Source organism: Scylla paramamosain, chromosome 6 (genome assembly GCF_035594125.1).
Source record: "Scylla paramamosain isolate STU-SP2022 chromosome 6, ASM3559412v1, whole genome shotgun sequence".
In the NCBI taxonomy this organism is placed as follows: Eukaryota; Metazoa; Arthropoda; class Malacostraca; order Decapoda; family Portunidae; genus Scylla; species Scylla paramamosain.
The window spans coordinates 23,791,997-23,814,496 of NC_087156.1; the positions used below are offsets into that span (position 1 = coordinate 23,791,997).

Consider the following 22,500-nt stretch of genomic DNA (forward strand, 5'->3'; position numbering starts at 1 on the left):
ATGAAAAGCTTTTCGTCTCATCAACTCCTCTCCTCAAACTGACTGTCTTCAGCCTCTTTCTCATCGCCGGATTGTTGCATCTCTTGCTATCTTCTACCGCTATTTTCATGCTAACTGCTCTTTTGATCTTGCTAACTGCATGCCTCCCCTCCTCCCGCGGCCTCGCTGCACAAGACTTTCTTCTTTGTCTCACCCCTATTCTGTCCACCTCTCTAATGCAAGAGTTAACTAGTATTCCCAATCATTCATCCCTTTCTCTGATAAACTCTGGAACTCCTTTCCCGCTTCTGTATTTCCACCTTCCTATGACTTGAACTCCTTCAAGAGGGAGGTTTGAAGACACTTATCCTTCAATTTTTGACCACCACTTCGTACCTTATTCGGGACCGGCATCTTAGTGGGCTTTTTTTTTTTTTTTTAGATTTTTGTTGCTCTTGGCCAATGTCCCACCTACATTAAAAAAAAAAAAAAAAAAAAAAAAAGGTGGCTTGTGATGCCATTAGAAAGGTGTTAGATGAGAAAAACAAAGAATAATAAAAATAAAGTAGTTTCCATGCACATCGCGCCAGATCACTGTCCTCCTCGTGACAGATCTTGTACTAATAAGAAAAATTTAATGTCCAAGACTGACTGATGAAAACGCAAAAATGTGTTTTTTACCTCAGAATTAACACTATATATGCTGTCAAAATAGTTCACCAATTTTATGTTATTTTCATTAATTTCTTATACCAGGTAAGAGTTTTTCCAGTAGGCCACATCGCTCCAGAAGAGGCTTCGATGTCTCTTGCCGTTATAAATTCATCATCCGCACTGTCATCACCGCCATTCCTCGCTCCTGTCCGCGAGGTATGAGAGCGGCCGTGCAGCCTCCGCAGATTTTGTATGTCAATAAGGCGGGATGATAAACACACAGGTGTGAATTGTTTAACACTTCTGTGTACCTACGTCGTCATTATCATCATCATCTCCTCTCCTCTTCATCGTCATCATCATCATCATCATCATCATCATCATCATCATCATCATCATCATCATCATCTATTAACTGTTCGGCGATTCACATTTCTTCTTCTTCTTCTTCTTCTTCTTCTTCTTCTTCTTCTTCTTCTTCTTCTTCTTCTTCTTCTTCTTTTCTTCTTCTTCTCTTTTCTTCTTCTCTTTTCTTCTTCTCTTTTCTTCTTCTTCTTCTTCTTCTTCTTCTTCTTCTTCTTCTTCTTCTTCTTCTTCTTCTTCTTCTTCTTCTTCTTCTTCTTCTTCTTCTTCTTCTTCTTCTTCTTTGGTTGTAATTGTATTCAGTACCTAAAGCGTCGTGTACTTTGGCCTTCTTTCTAATCCATAATTCTGTTCATATAAGGCCGAACATCATCATCTTCATTCACCTTGAGGTAGTACGCTAGGGTTTTCGTTTCACTATTTCCTTAAGACCTATTGTTCTTGTCCATCTGTCAGCACTGGTAAAATACACTATTTATATGTCTTGCTCCTTTGTAATACTGAGAGGTTACTTTTCATAACACTTATTTGTCAAATTCACTCTACGCCATTCCAGTTCTTGCGATTATTTCCTTTCTATTATCTGAACAGTTACTAATCTTAAGTCTCAGATTGATTTGTTCATGGACTCTTCATTGCTTCATTTTCTTTCTGACGTATAATTATTGGAAACCAATCTTGTTTTCTGCATGATCTGTGTAATCGCAAAAATAATATGTACTTCATCTGTAAATTCGCTAATCACAACATCAGCATCGGTAAATCTAAGAAGAGTCAATATTCTCCATTTTTGTTAATTCTTTGCCTCTCCGAATTCCAAGCTCTCAAACATTGATAATCAATGAGCTATATATGCTAAATTCCACGTGCCGAAAGTCAGCAACAGTGGATAGAGAGATATGGACAGAGGGAAGACGTGGAAGCACACCATAAACAGACGTGTCAGGCACTTCTGAGAGCCGTGGGATGCGTAAGAACGGAAATATCCGCTGTTGAGAAGAGTAGTGAATATAAACGCTCCTTATACTTACTAGAAGATCCCCAGAAGAGTCCAGCGAGAGGCGCACTATAAAGACGAGATACATGACTGAACTGAAACACGAGGTGCGTGATTGGTCATTCAAAAGTTTTGTTGCTGTACATCCTTTAGAATAATGATGAAATATTTGTTAGCAGTTATTGATAAACGATGGATACTTTATCTTTCCACCATTTTTTCCCTCTCTTACGTGTAAATCATGCATCATATGACTAGATACTCAACCTTCCTGACATGAAGAACAAGGAAAGTTGATATGGTTACCAAAGTGTATTTCTTGCTTTATTCATGTCATTTTCTTTTCATATATACGTACACGGAACATGCCAGGTGAAATCTCCAGTCTACCTCCAACAGGAAAGTCGTGTTGTTCTCTTGAAATAAGGATATTTTTCTACTATAAGCTGTAATCTGTTGGTACATAGCTCCTCACGATGGTATTATATTAGTTTGTGCTGAAATTTTCTGTCGATTTCATAGAAAATGTTTTTAACGGTAACCTATATATACTTTAGGTCTGCAGAATTATTATTATTATTATTATTATTATTGTTACCGCCAAGCGGGTTAAAGTTTTGTTGTGCAAGTGAGTTTCTTAATGAGAAAGGAAAGGACCTGGAGGTCAGGGCGAGGACCAAGACGAGGCCTAGGTCAGCGAATTTTTTGTACGGTCGGTGCTGAGGTAGTGTTGATGTAAGGAGATGAAGGATGCTTGTTATGACATGAGGCTAAGATGAGGCCGGCCTTATCGCCGTCGCTAATGGATAACGATGGACAGGGTAGGAACTCAGGCAGTAACTGAGGACGATAGGAACACTTTGCTGAGGACACTCGTGCAGGGAGGACGTGTGTTGGTGCAGAGACAGAAGTCGACAGACCTACCTAGAACTTCTGTGAGAAAGGGCGTGCGCGTTACTTAACGATTACCCCAAGACCCAAACACGTAAGTGTAACAACTGTCTGTGTAATAGTACATTATCCTATAAGTAACGCGCAGAATCATACCTGTATTACACAAATTATTCATATAGAATATTGTCTATGATCATTAATGTATGTCTTCAGGTTTTGACCGGATTCAATAAACGATTCGTGTCATTCGTGTCGTGTGGGTCTGAAACAACCTTCGCCGCCTGCTGGCTGTAATAATAATAATAATAATGATAATAATAATAATAATAATAATAATAATAATAATAATAATAATAGTAATAATAGTTATTATTATTATTATTTTTTTTTTTTTTTTTTTTTTTAATTCTGCTTCCATATCTGTCGAGAGACAAGTCCTCAGAGATCCACAACAAGAGAAAGGTAATACTTAGGCATACTCCGTGGCTCGGGGCCCTCACTGAGTCGCGGGTTTCGGAGAGGCCTTGTACTACGTTTCGAATCTCGAAATTTCCTTTAGTGTCTGGTGTTTCAAGACTGTTTGTTGCAGTTGGGAGATTGTTATGTGGCAGCTGAGAGACTGTTAGTGTTATTTAGAAGAGTCTACACAGCTTGTCACAGACTCTCTCTCTCTCTCTCTCTCTCTCTCTCTCTCTCTCTCTCTCTCTCTCTCTCTCTCTCTCTCTCTCTCTCTCTCTCTCTCTCTCTCTCTCTCTCTCTCTCTCTCTCTCTCTCTCTGTGTGTGTGTGTGTTTAAAAGAGAAAAAACGCTATTTTTTCAAAGAAAGTTGTCAGTAGTAGTAGTAGTAGTAGTAGTAGTAGTAGTAGTAGTAGTAGTAGTAGCAGCAGCAGCAGCAGCAGCAGCAGTACTGTAGTAGGAGAGAGAGAGAGAGAGAGAGAGAGAGAGAGAGAGAGAGAGAGAGAGAGAGAGAGAGAGAGAGAGAGACCTACCTACAGACTCCTTTACTGGCAGCCTTTCACTGGTAAGACATGAACCAGGACGTGCTGGACATTTCCTTCATACTTTCCAACAAAATATTTCCTTAGAGAGACGTTGTTATCTTTTTAGTCACACAAGCCAAAACCAAAAGAAAAGACAGAAAATATACATTCATATTAATACTCGTGATTGTAATTTCCATCAGAAGTGCTTCTCTATGAACACGTTAATTGTAAGTCACCCCAATCGCTTTTCCCCTGACACACCTTTAGACTGCGCACACACACACACACACACACACACACACACACACACACACACACACACACACACACACACACACACACACACACACACACACACACACACACACACACAGAGGATCCCCGTAGGTATCCCAGGCGACATGTCCAGTCTGGAGTCTGTCCCAAAAACCGAGTCCTCAAACCTCGGCGTCTGACCTCGGCAATGATAAAGAATCCGTGACAGCAGTCTCTCAAGAAAATAACGAGTCCTCTTTCAGTTTAGATTACAAGTGTTTCAAAATCAGTTTCCATTGCCCCGTCATGTGAAGAGAGTTCGGAGCAAGCCAGCCCTCGTCTGCACCACCCATCCCTTCCATAGCAGCTTATTTGGCCACCTTTCGTGTTCAGACTTCCACTTCACACATTTATGCTTATTGTTTTAATTTAATCATTTTAACACGTATGCATATTTTCAGTGTAATGCTGCCATTCTAAATAAACCGTTTTGTAGTAGTTAGCAGCAGCAGCAGCAGCAGTAGTAGTAGTAGTAGTAGTAGTAGTAGTAGTAGTAGTAGTAGTAGTAGTAGTAGTAGTAGTAGTGAACACGATGAAGCCTCTACAATGAAATTTAATACTATGTTCTCAAGTCAAGGCAGAATGGTACCTTTTCTCAAGATGAGCCACGCACTTGCAGGTTTGGAGCGGAATTTTCGATCGCTAGTAAGGTTTGGGTGGTGCAGACACGGGCTGGCTTGCTCCGGACTCTCTCCACCCGGCGGGACAATGGAAACTGATTTTGCAGTACATCTAATAGAAATTACAATCATTAGTATCATTAATATGACTGTATATTTTCTTTCCTTCCTACTGATCTTGGCTTGTGTGATTAAAAGGATAAAAAGTATACAGTCCTAACCTGATCCATGTCTTAACAGTGAAAGGTTGCCGGTAAAGGAGTTTGTAGACAGAGCTCTCTCTCTCTCTCTCTCTCTCTCTCTCTCTCTCTCTCTCTCTCTCTCTCTCTCTCTCTCTCTCTCTCTCTCTCTCTCTCTCTCCCCTACTACAATACTACAACTACTATCGTGTCATACATGTACAACAATACTCTTTATTTATCTTTTTTTTTTTTTTCGGCGTGACAGTGGGAAGCTTTGTCAAAATCATAATATGCTCGTAGATTCGTCTTACGCAATACCAAGCGCTTTGTATCCCAGCACAACAGCTGCAGTCACTGGACGGGTGCTGCTTTCTCCCCAACCAGAGAAAGTGAACCCCAAACCTGTCCAGTGACCTTGAGACGGTGAATCACGTGCCTCGCTGACCCTACCGTGTCCTCTGTCTGCGTTCGAGGAAACAAACGAAAAAAAAAAAAAAGAAAAGAAAAAAGAAAGAAAAGAAAGCAGCATATCATCCTAATATATCGCATCTTCTCTAAGCTGACAGATAGGTTATCGTATTTTGCACTCATTTATTTTTATCTCTTGTGAAATACGCCTTCATAATGCGTTTCCTGTATATGATCATACAGAGTGTGACAGAAATGTTTTGTCACTTGTTAAGATGACCACATTAGGTAGATTTCTGAGCCACGTCGAGTGAATGACCGTGTGAAATTAAAGAACGTGGCAGCACACGCCGCTTGTAATGTCACCACATTAACCTGTAGCCTTATCTTATCATAATGAAAAGGTGCAACAAAAAAATATGACGAAGAATTCACCGTAGTCTGCGTACCAGACATCCTCTTTATTACTGGGAAAAGGTGAGACTCCATCCCGGCCCGCCCCTCTCCTCCGGCCCCGGGCCCGGGCCCTGGTAGGGTGCTGACGTCGCCACCGCGTCACGCAGGCAACAGTTTCAGTAGGGCTAGGCAGTGCTGTTCGGGACACAGTTACGGGAGTAGTGTCTTAGGATCGCTCCGCTTGTACGGATGGAAGACAGTGAAGTGTTTGTTTTTATATGACAGTAGGCCAAGTGATATCAGTGTATCCGTCATTACAACACTCGTAATTATGGCATCCTCACAGGAAGTCGTCACTGAGCGTTCATGCTACCAGTGGATCACCAGGAAGGTTAGAACTACTCAAGCGTTATTTTTTTTTTTTTTTTATTATTATTCATTTATTTATTTTATTTATTTATTTTTTTTTCCTGAAACGATTAATGAGCTCACTTTGTTAACAAAAATTGCAATGTAAGCTGATTTCTTTTGTTGTGCTTTATTTCAAATCACACGATGAGTGAAAGCACCAGACTGGTGACGCTGTGGCGAGTGTTAACGGAACTATGGGAGGGGAGAATGTGTAGGCTCCTCCCACTCCCCGAGGCGTGCCGCAGGCTGCCGCCACGGTGAAACTGTCGGATTGTAGGTGTTCTACATAAGCATCACTAGGCGCCCGAGAAACGTGACTCTACCACTGTATCAAAATTGTATTCATATCACCAACTAACTTAAGAATGTCACTGAAATATGAGAAAAGTATATCGACTACTTTATTTTATTTATTTATTAACTTACTGTTCTTATTTTCGCTATGACTTGTAACAAAATTTGCCGTTCATTGAAGGTCAGTGGAGCACCAACCTACATGAAGAGCTTGCGTAGTGTCATTCACTGAGTAAAATTCAGAAAATTTTGTTTCCTCTTTATTATACTTTCATTTATCACATCAAGTTTGTTGACGCGGCTGTCCTCTAAAATGAGTGTTGCGACATTAAGCAGTGTTCTTGATAGGGTCAGTTCATGATTACTATGATATCGACTTTAAATCATCTTTATATTTTGTGACTTTTATATCCAGATGATCTACAGAAATTTTGCTTCAGTTTGTTTGATATATTGTCCCTCTCTCCCTTCAGAGTGAATATGAAGAAGAGGAGGAAAGCATAAAACATCCTGAGGAGCTGATGAGAGTGGCAACCTCACACCCTGCTGACTGCGGCACGCCCATGAGTTCTCCACCATGGCTTGACACTGACAAACTAAAAATGTAAATAACATTAGTGTTGCTACAAATTTGTAAGTCATATCTGCATGTGATACGAATCTATTTTTAGCATAACACAGTATTCCAAACTGTACTTCACGATTCCACCGGCAAAGAACATCGACCATGTGAATATTGATTGAATTATTAATGCTGTCTGCTCAAGACAGATAAGAATTGTTGCGAATAATAGCTCTAGTTATTGTATAACTTTATTAATGTGTAAGACTGCCATTTTCATGGACTGAAGGATACTAATTGATGGTGCAGCATCTCTGTTTAACAAGAGTCGCTGGTCTGCATGCCGCATATCCCAGAATTGAACAGATATTTTCGTGTCTCGGAATGATGATGGTGACACTAATGTCTGTCTAACACGCAGTAACACACATTGTGTCTAACCATTAGAGCAGCACAGTCACAGCCAGTATCACCACACAGGGCTCAGTCGTTGTTCCGTCGACACTTCCTTGGCGTGTTCATCAGCAACTTGGTGGGACTGCTGTGTCTACTGGCTGTGCACAGCGTCCTCAAAGTGCTCGTCTTCACCCATCGCTCCTCGGTCCGCGCCGCCGCCTTCAAGAGGTACCTGGCCACCATGAACCACGTGAGGAAATGGTACACGGAAGATGTATTTGATCCAAGTTCAAGGTAAACTGTATATTCTTTGTATTTTGTTGTAAATGTCAACATCCACCCGGGACAGTTAGGAGAAAATATGAGAGCAAAAGATTTCGAGCAATGTTCATCCCATTCAGAAAGATTTCATCACCATACAGAATATTTTTGTAATTTTACTTGCTTTCCTTGTCAGGTTTGCTTATTTTGACATTTATTTATTTATTTATTATTTTTTTTACTCGATATGTATTGTCTGATACATTCGATACTTCCAAAACATTAATAGCTAACGAAAAGCAGTCTAGAGCCATGCAAGTTTTATTAGGCCGGATTAAGAGCAAAGCTGTATTTACATAATCTAAACACCAACAGACACGGAATGCTATAGAGCCGCGCAGATCTAAAAGGTAATAACATAAATGGATTCCAGTGCCTTTAGGTCCATCCTGCAAGTGAGGAAGATGCACTCAAACGCATTCCGGTCAGCCGAATCCGCCCAGGTGTCCACCGCTACCCAGGCCGACATGATGGTAACTCAGTGGGCCTTCTTCGGCGTGCTGCTCACCCGCGGCCACCGCCTCGGAGTTCGCTGCTCCAAGGAGGAGGAGGAAGGCCTCGTGCATTTTTGGAAATCCATTGGATACTTGCTGGGGATAGAGGACAGGTGTGCTCTGAACCTTGTTAGTAATTGTTGCATTACTTGGAAGAGAAAGAGGATTTCATGTCATTATATATCCTCTTTATTTCATACTGGTTAACTGTAAGGGAATCTACTGTTGCTACCTCTTTGCCGCTATTACACACACACACACACACACACACACACACACACACACACACACACACACACACACACACACACACACACACACACACACACACACACACACACACACACACACACACACACACACACTCTCTCTCTCTCTCTCTCTCTCTCTCTCTCTCTCTCTCTCTCTCTCTCTCTCTCTCTCTCTCTCTCTCTCTCTCTCTCTCTCTCTCTCTCTCTCTCTCTCTCTCTCTCTCTCTCTCTCTCTCTCTCTCTCTCTCTCTCTCTCTCTCTCTCTCTCTCTCTCTCTCTCTCTCTCTCTCTCTCTCTCTCTCTCTCTCTCTCTCTCTCTCTCTCTCTCTCTCTCACACACACACACACACACACACACACACACACACACACACACACACACACACACACACACACACACACACACACACACACACACACACACACACACACACGAAGCAATGCTAAATAACACGCATGCATTCTCATTGTTATCACCAATTGGTGCACAGGTTCAACTTAGCCTCTGGAGAACTGGAGGAGGTGCGAGCTCGGTGTGAAAAACTGAATGAGGTGATGGCGGCTCATCTCGTCTCCCCGCCTGCCCACTTCCCTGCCATGGCTGAGGCGCTGCTGTGGGGAGTACACGACATCGTGCCTGTAGTAGACCCTCCAGCCTTCACAGCCTTCACCTACAACTTGCTGGGTCTCCCTCTGCCCACTCTCAGGCTCTCCTGGTACTCTGTCTTCATGCTGAGACTCACGGCAAGTAACGCACCACCTGTTGAGTATTACCGCTGTCAGGAGTGTTTACAATTCATTGATCTTGCAACCCGCTGAGGAATAATGTCAATCAACACACTAATGTATATTATCCTGAAGGTGAAAATGATAGATGCAAAATGGACTACAGTCAGGAGAAAGATTTCTAAGTTTTCTGATTAAGGTTATTGATATCTAACTATGAAGGTTGTTGAATAAAGGGCTAAAGTGTGCAAAGATGGTGCGCCTGATGATAGGAGAGCAGCTTTCACAGCGACTGACTTTCAGACTTTGGGAAAGTGCTATGAGGGCAAAGCTGAGGACAGAACACGACGATAAGCTAAACTGCTAAACATGAGTCAGTTACTTGTGTCTGGAAGAGGTGTGCATTCCTGAGTAGTATTTGAATCATGTATGTATAGTATTCAAGTTATGCCTTTCTTTCTCTTGGAATTATATGTATTAGCACATAATCTGTGAGCAATAGCTTATTTTTACCTTCAACATCATCATCATCACCACCATTATTATTATTATTATTATTATTATTATTATTATTATTATTATTATTATTATTATTATCATTATTGTTGTTGTTGTTGTTGTTGTTGTTGTTTTTATTATTATTATTATTATTATTATTATTATTGTTTTATTTTATTTATTTATTTATTTTATTTACTTATTTTTGTTTATTTATTTAATATTTTATTATATATTAATTTTACTTATTTTATTTATTTATTTTATTTATTTATTTTTATTTAGTTATTTTGTTTATTTTTATTTATTGATCTATTTATTTTATTTATTTATTTATCTATTTATTTATTTATTGATCTATTTATTTATTTATTTTATTTTATTTATCTATTTATTTTATTTTTCATTTATTTATTTTTATTTATTTATTTTATTTTATTATTTATTTATTTTTTTTATTTTTTTTCTGTTCCAGGAGTATAACTTCAGTGTGTTGGTTCACCTTCCCTTGGTGGGGCGCGTGCTGCGGTGCTGCCAAAACGGCCTCCTCACCCTGGCCATCACCATCTGCACTCTTTACCCTTCCGTGCCTGCCTTCTGTGGCAAAGTAGAGAAGGCCGTTTTAAAAGCAATGGATGGTGTACTGGCTGTGTACCATAAGGTTATTTGTTACTTTCCGTATTCCTATTCGTTCAAGCGATGAGGCTTTTTAATGTGGAACAAAGAAACTGACAGTAAACAGAAAGAAAATAAATAAAGTATTCGTATGGTTAAGTGGTCCTTTGCCTGTAAGGATCAGATCTCATAGGTTTCAGGGCAATGTATCGAGAGCGCACTCTTAAGTCTTGGTTACAAACAGTATTAATGTATTCAGACTAACCGCTTGCAAAGGGCATTGCTGAGCAGTGAGTCTGTGGGTGCAGCACGAGCCACAGTGTGTCTCATGAACTCGCCGCATGGACCGGATGTTTGCTTGCCTCTTTGCGGTTGTTTGGAGTGTGGTTGTGATGCCGGTGCTGATGAAACACACACACACACACACACACACACACACACACAAGAATGAAAGGGGAAAGAAAGCTTTGGTTACTGGCTTATGATGGACATTGATATAGTTGATGTCTGGAAGCAAGATTTTTTTTTTTTTTTTTTTTTTTTCAAATGTAAAATCGTAACATTACTTATTTACGTTAGGACGTTATGTTTGTGCTATAGGAAAATTTATTGATGTGGTTAGACTTTACTTAGGACGTTTTTACGATAAAATTATGCACATGCACTATGTTCTGCAAGAATGAAGCTTGGGATGCATGTGAAACCTCTCAGTGGTATTGGCGTGTTTGTGTCTGCCTCTCACTGGTATTGATCTCGTGTCCAGTCCGTGTTTCTGTCTGGAGACTAGGCTAAACTCGTGGAAGCTGATTATAGAGTTGTGTCTGATACAAACTAAGGGATAAATGTGAAGGATAGGCTGAGAGCGCGAAGTTCAAAACAAATCAGTCCTTCCAAGTCTTTTTGATGGGAAGGCAGAGTAGATACGATGTGTGGTAAAGTTCATTTCAAGTGCGTTCCAGAGGTATAGGGTACTTGCTACCATGTCTCGATGCCGCTCCTTTCGCCTTTGATTTCTAGTGATAATGAAGATGACATTGTAATAAAAAGTTTTCCTTTATATTCTCTCTCTTGATAATTATGCTGCTAAACAAGTCATTTCATCAGTTAACTTTTTAGCAAGGTTGGTCTGAGCCTACTAACGCTGAGTGTTTGTATCATAGATCTCTTGTGGCAATGTCTGTCTGAACCATACTTTGTTCCTCATGTTCCAGATACTTTCCTTTCCGTGTACCTAAAGGAGAATTCGTGCTTTCTCATCGTAAGTTGTATTTGAAAGTGTGGAATTTGAAAGAATGCTGTCGAGAAATGTTATACCTTCATTATCAAATCAGTGAAAATAAGCGCAACAACAAGAATTACAAAAACAACACCAACAACAGAAATCTTAAAACATGTCATAATAACAAGAACTATTACTACTGCTGCTACTATTACTATCACCACCATCATGACTACTACTACTACTAATACTTCTACTGTCGGCCGCTCTCATTCCCCGGTTCAAACTCTTCTTCCACCGTTTCTTTCTCGCTCTGATTTTTTGTTGCACTATTATATCTTAACATTAATCTTGTTCTTGTTATTTATTATTTTGCTTTTCCATTTTTATAAAACCTAGTAATTTTTGTGTCAACCTTTTCATCGTCTCATTCGCGTAATATTTTCAATTTCATACCAGTGCAATCTCCCTTAACTTTCTTTGATACTTTTCACTGTCACTCATATTCTCTTGTCCCGACTTTTGCCCATTCACTCGTCACTCTTGGAAATCCTACTCTAGGAGCGTGCATGTGGTGCTCACAGGCGTCCGTCATTGATGACGGCATAACAAAAAGTGAGTCAGAGAGAGAGAGAGAGAGAGAGGCTGATAGGCATACAAACGAGATGAACAAAATACCTCGAGAAAGATAATCACTGCAAGAGAAGGAAGATTTATAGCCTTTATTAATTAATTGTTAAGATATTAATTGTTATTAGGATTATGTTCATCTTTATTTATGCTTATTTTCTCGCCCCTTACGTTCCGTCTTTCCTTGTTCCAAATAACTGTTTGGCTTCCATTTACCCAAAGTTCCCAGTTACCCATAACCTATACCAACCTACAGTCGCTGCAAATATTTGATGAAGCCCCACGCGCACGAAAAATTAATGTTTATTTTGATACATCTGACATTTCCATAATCAAACGTGATTTTGTTTCATTGGCTAATTTTGAAATATTCTGCGGTTCATTGGTAACAAGAAGCCTCGTATATGTAGAACCGAAATTAACCCATGGATTCATGATGACCTTCAGTTAGTAGCACGGGCAGCTCCAGTCCCTCCTACCCACACAGAGGATGCCTTGTGTGCAGGCGGGGTCGCCTCACTCTGGCAAGGTTACTACAGCACCGTGGCTTGGAGTTGTAGCGGAGGTAGATAATCCCGTATAATTTGTATTTCCTTGTTTACAATCGATATTTCTCAGTGAGTAGTTAAATGAGTAATACACACCTTGATACACGATTATATTCGTGATCAGCCAGCGACAGATCAGGTGGTCTATTGTAGCCATAGTACACGTCTGTAGAAATTTGTTTGTTCATTGTCTGGTCGTTTACACTCGCGTCAATATTGTGACAAAGAGGAGAGGTGGTGGTTATTGCACGGGCGTTTCTCGGTTAAACCAAGGAGAATAATGTTTAAAGCAAGATTACTAAATGAGACAAGCGCTGTCCATTCAGGGCAAAATAAACGCAAAGATGTGTGGGTGCCACAAGTGGCAGTCGTAGCCTAGCGAGTGGTTGCAAGGCCGGCACCAGGGAGCCCAGCCAGTGCGTTCATCGTGGTCAGTGTGGTGGTAGCGGGAGGAGGGCCACGAGCCTGTTGACGTATGGTTGTCGCTTGATGGTGATGCTCGTTGTGTCGAGCGAGCAGTGATTCATCCACCTCATCACTATTTTCGGGCCTCTATGCGCAACACTAGCGAAGGTGAGAGTAATGTAGTACATTATCCATTGGCCTGGTCTCCGAAAGTATTGTGCTTACATTGTGTGTGTGTGTGTGTGTGTGTGTGTGTGTGTGTGTGTGTGTGTGTGTGTGTGTGTGTGTGTGTGTGTGTTAACAATCGTTTATTTTGATGATTTACTTACGCATTTGCTCTATGGGCTAAACGTTACAAGTCGCCTGTCGTTGGGGGAATTCGGATTTCAGGGACGGGTCGGCCAGACGCGGCACAGACGAGCCTTGTCTTGTGTAGGCGCGAGGAAAGAGAGGGAGTAGGGGTGGCTATTCGTGGTTCACCCTGTCCTCCCAGACCAACGCTCCTGTGACACATGGCATGTTGCATACGTTACTTATGTAATGTGAACTACTAGAAAAGTAATTCATCACTGATCCAAACCTATACAGCTTCGGTGGTAATGAAACAAAACTAGGAACTTTTATTCTTATTCTTAATTCATATCCCAAATATTTAGGATGCTGTAAAACACTTTTCTCTGTTTAATGCACTTGCTGAATGTAAGAATACATAATCTAAGTTCCTGTTGTATCCATACCTTAAATGCCATGAATGTTGAATGTTCACCTGTGCTTCTCTGCCGTTCTGAATCTCAAGTGTTTCTGAATGAACTGCTTTGCATTTTTTTTGCATTTTAATTTGATAAATAGGTGTTTATATCCATTTGTTCATCCTCCGGCGGTTCTTTTTGCGTGCGCACGCACGTGTGTGTGTGTGTGTGTGTGTGTGTGTGTGTGTGTGTGCGTAATTCACCACCATGTTTTTGAGAATCACCTATTGAACTTGTAACCGCCAACTATATAGTGACGGAGAGAGAGCTTAAAACTCATGACATCACAATCAGTAGGTAATGCTGAGAGCTTTCACATTCCACACACTCCTTCTACTCCAAAAAGATGTTAGAAGCTGCTCCTTCACCAGAAAAAAAAAAAAAAAAAGTAAGCGTTATGAGCTGCGCTAACCTCGTCCTGTCACGTGACGTCCGAGGACGCTGCTACTGAGGTAACCAACAACTACTCAAAAAATTGTGTGTGTGTGTGTGTGTGTGTGTGTGTGTGTGTGTGAAAGAACTATGAACTATTGACAGTCATATATAATTTCTTTATTAAACTGTTCACATAGCTGAGAGAGAGAGAGAGAGATAGAGAGAGAGAGAGAGAGAGAGAGAGAGAGAGAGAGAGAGAGAGAGAGAGAGAGAGAGAGAGAGAGAGAGAATTTATTGCCATAAATATGATGCACTTTTATAAACATGTATGCAGTTTTCACATTGGCTTAGTCTGTTGGACCAAATTACCTCTTTAACAGACATACGAGAAAAAAAGTTTTACCTCCACGATCATGTGATGAACAGCTCGTACATCTGCATTGCCACTGCACATTTCATTCCTAAATATAAAATCGTTTGCAGAACACTATTTAGCTGTATATACGTACATTACATAGATAAAAGGAAGATGAAGGATATAATGACAGCCTTGCATTAATCAAACAAAAAGTATTGAGAGAACTGAACATTCGCATGTTTTTCTTTTCATTTATTGGTTTATTTTATTGTATTTATTTATACGTCTCATCATTTATTTTATTCCTATTATTTTTCATATATATATATATATATATATATATATATATATATATATATATATATATATATATATATATATATATATATATATATATATATATATATATATATATATATATATTTTTTTTTTTTTTTTTTTTTTTTTTTTTTTTTTTTTTTTATTTATCTAGGAAATTGAGGTTATTTATGTTTTGAGTTGAGAAGGCCAAGCATTCCAAGCTTTAGTTCCTGTGTAGAAAAGCAACTTCTGAAGAGTCATACCTAGTGCTGGACAAACTAAATTATGAATATGTTCAACACAAGAAAATACGCATTGTTGTGAGAAATATTTTGAATACTAAAGTTATCAGAAATTGTTTTTAAGCGAATAAAGATCTGGCAATTTCAGATCCGCAAAGAGGTTTTCCATTTAGTCATAGTTCCTTAAAAGTAATTGATTTGATTTTCTGAGCCAAAAAATGCTCTCCAATTATGTCGGTCAGGTATGTAAATTAAAAGCCGTTTTTCCTGCTGATAGTAAGAAGATCCATTCATGTGCTTAATTCCACTATAAAATATGAATTCCTATAAAAACGGCTACAGACCATATTATATTATAAAGTGCTGGATAACATGATGTATAGTATATGCTAACAAGGACGTCTTGTGCCAACTTGCGTCTGATTTTATAATGCCATACTCTTCCATAAATTATCACAGATATATTTAATATGAATTTTTGAACTTACACATTCATGTACGTATACAGCTCACAGCTCCTTTACAACTCACTGTTTATAAAAATAATGAGATTATTCATTTGCATTTAGTTCTAGCTTAGTGGATTTTACCCAGCTTATCATACACAGCGACTAGTGGCAGAGTTAGTACATTATATAAGCAAGTTAGATTTCTCTCAACATAACATACTTAATTCACGAGCTTTTACAATATCATTAATGTATATTATATATAAGGTAAGCCATAATACAGATCCTTGTAGGCTTCCTAGATCCATAGTACGAAAATTTAAAAATTAATAGTTAAGATATAATGTCTCTTTCCATCCAGAAACCTAACTCCAACTTCCTCTTCCTTATCTCCTACTAACTATTAGTCTAATTGTTACTCACAATTCATTATAAAGTGTTTGTTGCACTTGAAAGATTGAGGGGTGTCATTGTAGATATTGTAACGAGAAAGGGAGATGATTTGTGACGAGTGTTTATACTTCCTCCAGAGATGAAGCGGCGGTGGTTCCTTGTGTGGCCTTCCCTCATCCTGGCCTCATGTTTACTCACAGAAGCTAACCTAGCCACTGAAACAGCCGCCCTGGAAAGACTCGCAGACGAACTTCTTCATCCCGGGAGGTACCCGCTTCGACAACAGCCTAGAAATGTCTCCCTGCATATGAGTCACCTGGAGGGGCCTCCCTTCGAGGACTCCTTCGATTCTCTCATGTTAGTGCTCAGCAAGAGAAGCTACATCAAAAGGCAGGCACGATGTCCGCTTTGCACCCCTGGAGTCAACTGTCCACCTGGGTGTCCAAGCCCTGACCCTATCCCCCCTCCAGTACAGCCTCCTGGAAATGAATGTCCATTTGACTGTCCACAAACACCGTGTCCAGCATGTTATCCTGGAAGTCCTTGTCCTCCAGGGTGCCCACAAACACCGTGTCCACTCTGCTACCCAGGAGAACCCTGCCCTCTAGGATGTCCTGCAACTCCTTGCCCTCTTTGTTACCCAGGAAATCCTTGTCCTTTAGGATGTCCTGCAACTCCTTGCCCTGTTTGCTATCCAGGAATGCCTTGTCCTGTAGGATGTCCTGCAACGCCTTGTCCCGTTTGCTACCCAGGGAAGCCTTGTCCTGTCGGATGTCCTGCAACTCCTTGTCCATTGTGTTACCCAGGGATGCAGTGTCCTCCAGGATGTCCACCAACGCCCTGTCCACCTTGTTACCGTGGCCAGCCATGTCCCGCTGGTTGCCCTATATCAGATTGTCCTCCTTGTTATCCAGGAACACAATGTCCTCCAGGATGTCCTCAGACACCATGTCCTCTCTGTTACCCAGGCACTTCATGCCCACCAGGATGCCAACAACTCCCGTGTCCACTATGTTATCCCGGAACAGAATGTCCGTCAGGATGCCCACCAACGCCGTGTCCTCTTTGCTATCCAGGTCAGCCATGCCCAATTGGATGCCCAATAAATTGTCCAGACTGTTATCCTGGTCAACCATGTCCCGTTGGATGTCCACCAACACCATGCCCTCCATGTCCGCCAGGGACACCTTGTCCTCCTGGCTGTCAAGAAGAATGTCCTATTTGTTATCCTGGTCAGAGCTGTCCCCTAGGGTGCCCTATCACACCATGTCCCACTTGTTACCCTGGAGAAAAGTGTCCACAGGGATGTCCTCTTACACCGTGTCCAGACTGTTACCCAGGCCAAAGGTGTCCTGTGGGATGCCCTGTGCAACCTTGTCCACCCTGCCTCCCTGGAGAAATCTGTCCATCGACTTGCCCACCTGGGAAATGCCCTACATGCTACCCTGGAGAGAAGTGTCCTTCTGACTGCCCAATAACTCCGTGCCCAGATTGTTATCCAGGCAGCGTTTGTCCTGATGTCTGCTCTCCAACACCTTGCCCTCCTTGTTATCCTGGGATGAAATGTCCACCAGGATGCCCACCAACACCATGCCCATCTTGTTATCCAGGACTGCCATGCCCTCCAGGATGTCCACTTATTCCATGTCCACAGTGCTACCCTGGGCAGACTTGTCCTGTAGGATGTCCAGAAACCCCGTGTCCGAATTGTTATCCTGGAAGTAGATGTCCTCCAGGATGTCCCCCAACACCATGTCCTGAATGTTACCCTGGAGATATCTGTCCTGTGGGGTGTCCACCCTTCCAGTGTCCTATTTGCTATCTGAGTGAGGAGTGTCCGCCAGGATGTCCTGTGACTCCGTGTCCAGACTGCTACCCTGGAGACAAATGTCCAGCACAATGTCCTCTAACGCCATGTCCTGTGTGTTATCCCTTAGATAAGTGTCCTTCTGGCTGTCCAATAACGACTTGCCCAGTATGTTATCCTGGAGATCGATGTCCTCCAGGATGTCCTATAACACCTTGTCCATTATGTTATGTTGAAGACGAGTGCCCATCAGGATGTCCTATTACACCATGTCCAGAGTGCTATGAGAGTGACCGATGCCCAGCAGGGTGTCCTATATTACCATGCCCAGTTTGTTATCCAGGCATGCCATGTCCTTCTAGGTGTCCCATTACGCCATGTCCTGCATGTTATCCTGGAGAACGTTGCCCTCCAGGATGTCCAGAAACGCCTTGCCCAATTTGTTACCAAGGAGAAATTTGTCCAGTTGGATGTCCTGTTATCCCATGTCCACCTTGTTACCCCGGAGAGCAGTGCCCTTCCGTGTGTCCACTTACACCTTGTCCAGTGTGTTATCATGGTCAAGATTGTCCAGCTAACTGCCCCACCACTCCATGTCCACTTTGTTATTCAGAAGAGTTATGTCCGCCAGGATGTCCCGTAACAACTTGTCCTCCTTGTTATCCTGGGGAAGTATGTCCTCCGGGATGCTCTCTTACTCCATGCCCAACTTGCTACCCGGGAGAGAGATGCCCCAGTAACTGCCCCATCACTCCATGTCCTGAATGTTATCCTGGAGGTGACTGTCCCCATGGATGCCCTATTAAGCCTTGCCCTAATTGTTATCCTGGAGAAAAATGTCCAGCAAACTGTCCACAAACCCCATGTCCAGTTTGTTATGATGAGGCTAGCTGTCCAACTGGATGCCGCCCTCAACCATGTCCAGATTGTTATCCAGGTTATAAATGTCCTCCAGGATGTCCCCATACACCTTGCCCTGAATGTTATCCGGGAGAGCCATGTCCTCCTTCCTGCCCTCAAAAACCATGCCCTCCTTGTTACCCAGGAGGCCAGTGTCCCCCGAGATGTCCCGTCTATCCGTGTCCTCCATGCTACCCAGGAATGAGCTGCCCTGCTGAATGTCCTCTAACACCTTGCCCAGAATGTTATCCGGGATCTCCATGTCCTCCGGGATGCCCAGATACTCCCTGTCCTCCTTGCCCACCTGGTGCACCATGTCCGCCTGGCTGCATATCTTCAGAATGTCCTGTGTGTCCACCCGGACCTATAGGGATCCCCGGAGATTATGGTTGGATGTACCCCGGAGAGCCTGGTCCCCCTGGCCCACCGGGATACGGACCTGAGGGACCGCCAGGTCCCCCAGGACTGCCAGGCTCTTGCCCATGGGAACCCCCAGGGTGCTCTACATGCTGCCCATCAGACAACCAACTCATACTCATCATCAATGCACTTCAGAATCGTACCTCATGCTGCAAAGTAAGTTGTTCTGTACTGAGGTAACTGACAGTAGCCCCTTTTCTGTTCCCTCCAACTTTCTCTATCCTCATTTTCAATCCAAAGCTGGATGTTGCGTTTATGTGCGCAATGACTTAACTTACTCTCGTGTCCACGCTCTTGATCCTTCCGAGTTTTCCACCATCTGGCTACGACTACAAAGTCATTCTCAAACTTAATTTATCTGTGTTGTATATCTCTAACCTAATTCCTCTGACAATAAGAAATTCTTTGACTACTTAACTTCCAAAGTGGAGCACATTCTGACCCTCTTCCCTTTTGCGAAGATCTCCATTCTTGTAGACTTCAATGTTCACCACCAGCTTTGGCTTTCCTCTCCCTTCACTGACCATCCTGGTGAACTAGCCTTCAGCTTTGCTATCCTCCACGACTTAGAATAACTGGTGCAACACCCTACCGGTATTCCTGACCGTCTTGGAGATACACCCAACATTCTTGACCTTTTCCTAACCTCTAATTCTTCAGCTTATACTGTTACCCTCTCTTCTCCGTTGGGCTCCTCCGATCACAATCTCATATCCGTATCCTGCCCTATCATTCCAGTCCCTCCTCAGGATCCCCCTAAGCGGAGGTGCCTCTGGCGTTTTGCCTCTGCTAGTTGGGGGGACCTGAGGAGGTATTTTGCTGATTTTCCTTGGAATGACTACTGTTTCCCTGATAGAGTCCCATCTCTGTGTGCCGAGTGTATAACAGAGGTGATAGTGTCTGGCACGGAGGCGTACATTCCTCACTCATTTTCTCGACCTAAACCTTCCAAACCTTGGTTTAACACAGCCTGTTCTCGTTCTATTCATGATAGAGAGGTGGCCCACAGAAGGTACTTAAGCCTTCCATCACCAGAATCTCATGCTTTTTATGTTTCTGCCTGGAACCATGCCAAGTCTGTTCTCCAACTAGCCAAAAACTTCTTCATTAATAGAAAGTGTCAAAGTTTTTCAAGATCTAACTCCGCTCGTGACTTCTGGCATCTAGCCAAAAACATCTCCAATAACTTTGCTTCTTCTTCTTTCCCTCCTTTATTTCAACCAGATAGCACCACTGCTATCACATCTGTCTCTAAAGCTGAAATCTTCGCTCAAACCTTTGCTAAAAACTCTACCTTGGACGATTCAGGGCTTGTTCCTCCCACTCCTCCACCCTCTGACTACTTCATGCTACCTATTAAAATTTTACGCAGTGATGTTTTCCATGCCCTCGCTGGCCTAAACCCTCGGAAGGCTTATGGACCTGATGGGGTCTCTCCTATTGTTCTCCAAAACTGCGCCTCCTTGCTTGCACCTTACCTAGTCAAACTCTTTCAACTTTGTCTGTCAACATCTACCTTTCCTTCTTGCTGGAAGTCTTCCTGCATTCAGTCTGTTTCTAAAAAGAGTGACCGTTCTAATCCCTCAAACTACCGTCCTATTGCTTTAATTTCCTGCCTATCTAAAGTTTTTGAATCTATCCTCAACAGGAAGATTCTTAAACATCTATCTCTTCACAACCTTCTATCTAATTGTCAGTATGGGTTCCGTCAAGGTCGCTCTACTGGTGATCTTCTGGCCTTCCTTATTGTGTCTTGATCATTCTCTTTTAGAGATTTTGGTGAAACTTTTGCTGTTGCCTTAGACATATCAAAAGCTTTTGATAGAGTCTGGCACAAAACTTTGATTTTCAAACTACCATCCTATGGCTTCTATCCTTCTCACTGTAACTTGACCTCAAGTTTCTTTTCTGACCGTTCTATTGCTGCTGTGGTAGACAGTCATTGTTCTTCTCCTAAATCTATTAACAGTGGTGTTCTTCAGGGTTCTGTCCTGTCACCCACTCTCTTCCTATTATTCATCAATGATCTTCCAAACCAAACTTCTTGTCCTATCCACTCCTATGCTGATGATACCACCCTGCACTTTTCCACGTCTTTTCATGGATGTCCAACCCTTCAGGAAGTAAACAGTTCACGCAAGGAAGCCACAGAACGCCTGACTTCTGATCTCTCTAAAATTTCTGATTGGGGCAGAGCAAACTTGGTATTGTTCAATGCCTCAAAAACTCAGTTCCTCCATCTATCAACTCGACACAATCTTCCAGATAATTATCCCATCTTCTTCAATGACACTCAACTGTCCCCCTCTTCTACACTGAACATCCTCGGTCTGTACTTTTCTTATGATCCAAACTGGAAACTTCACATCTCATCTCTTGCTAAAACAGCTTCTATGAAGTTAGGTGTTCTGAGACTCCTCCGCCAGTTTTTCTCACTCCCACAGCTGCTAACTCTGCATAAGGACCTTATCTGTCCATGTATGGAGTATGCTTCACATGTTTGGGGGGATTCCACTCATACCGCTCTTTTAGACAGGGTGGAATCAAAAGCTTTCCGTCTCATCAGCTACTCTCCTCTAACTGACTGTCTTCAGCATCTTTCTCATCGCCGCAATGTTGCATCTCTTGCTATCTTCTACAGCTATTTTCATGCTAACTGCTCTTCTAATCTTGCTAACTGCATGCCTTCCTTCACGTGGCCTTGCTGCACAAGACTTTCTTCTTTGTCTCACCCCTATTCTGTCCATTTCTCTAATGCAAGGGTTAACCAGTATTCTCAATCATTTATCCCTTTCTCTGGTAAACTCTGGAACTCCCTGCCTGCTTCTGTATTTCCACCTTCTTATGACTTGAACTCCTTCAAGAGATAGGTTTCAAGACACTTATCCTTCAATTTTTGACCACCGGTTCGGGCCCTATTCGGGGACCGGCATTTCAATGGGTTTTTTTTTTTTTCTATTAGACTCTTGTTGCCCTTGGCCGATGTCCCTCCTACATAAAAAAAAAAAAACATTCCTTGCTTCACACAAATGCACTCAATTCATCATGTTAACATAAAATTGACAACTGACATGATTATGTTTCTGGTGAGAATCTTTTTTTTTTTTTTTACAGCCAAGGCCACTGACACCCTCATGCAGTTATAACCCAAATGACTTAGAGATCCGCCTAAACAACTTGAAAGCAGAACTTCAAAAACTTTCTATTATCCAGGGCAAAATAGAGACCCACAAGAAAGCAATCAAGGAATTGTCTCAAAAGTTTAGAGGTGAGAGGTGGTGCTTTGACATCATAATGTAAGTGGTGCATTTACATGTGATTGGAATTTGAGATACACTCTATATAT

The 22,500-nt window shown here is 41.9% G+C and overlaps 2 protein-coding genes across 4 annotated transcripts in view; both read left to right on the forward strand.

Annotated features, from left to right (window-relative positions):
* The first annotated feature begins 2,818 nt into the window (after positions 1–2,818).
* LOC135101449 (uncharacterized) lies at positions 2,819–11,779 on the forward strand. 2 transcript variants are annotated; one of them, XM_064005418.1, is made up of 6 exons: positions 2,819–2,978; positions 6,970–7,100; positions 7,539–7,748; positions 8,149–8,382; positions 9,012–9,264; positions 10,220–11,779. In XM_064005418.1, the coding sequence occupies exons 2-6, from the start codon at positions 7,018–7,020 to the stop codon at positions 10,445–10,447; spliced, it is 1,008 nt and encodes a 335-aa protein (XP_063861488.1). In that variant the 5' UTR covers positions 2,819–2,978; positions 6,970–7,017; the 3' UTR covers positions 10,448–11,779. The 2 variants fall into 2 exon arrangements, with proteins under 2 accessions (XP_063861488.1, XP_063861487.1); XM_064005417.1 differs by lacking the exon at positions 2,819–2,978 and adding an exon at positions 5,975–6,182.
* A 138-nt stretch (positions 11,780–11,917) lies between these two features.
* The window catches only part of LOC135101446 (basic proline-rich protein-like), a 13,840-nt gene continuing 3,257 nt past the window's right edge, over positions 11,918–22,500 (forward strand). The window contains exons 1-3 of one of the 2 annotated variants that reach the window (XM_064005412.1): positions 11,918–12,773; positions 16,165–19,310; positions 22,269–22,422. In XM_064005412.1, coding sequence (XP_063861482.1) covers positions 16,167–19,310; positions 22,269–22,422 — 3,298 coding nt within the window. In that variant the 5' untranslated portion in view covers positions 11,918–12,773; positions 16,165–16,166. Of the gene's footprint in view, positions 12,774–12,806; positions 13,330–16,164; positions 19,311–22,268; positions 22,423–22,500 lie in introns of those variants that run through there. The other variant, XM_064005411.1, reaches the window with a different exon arrangement.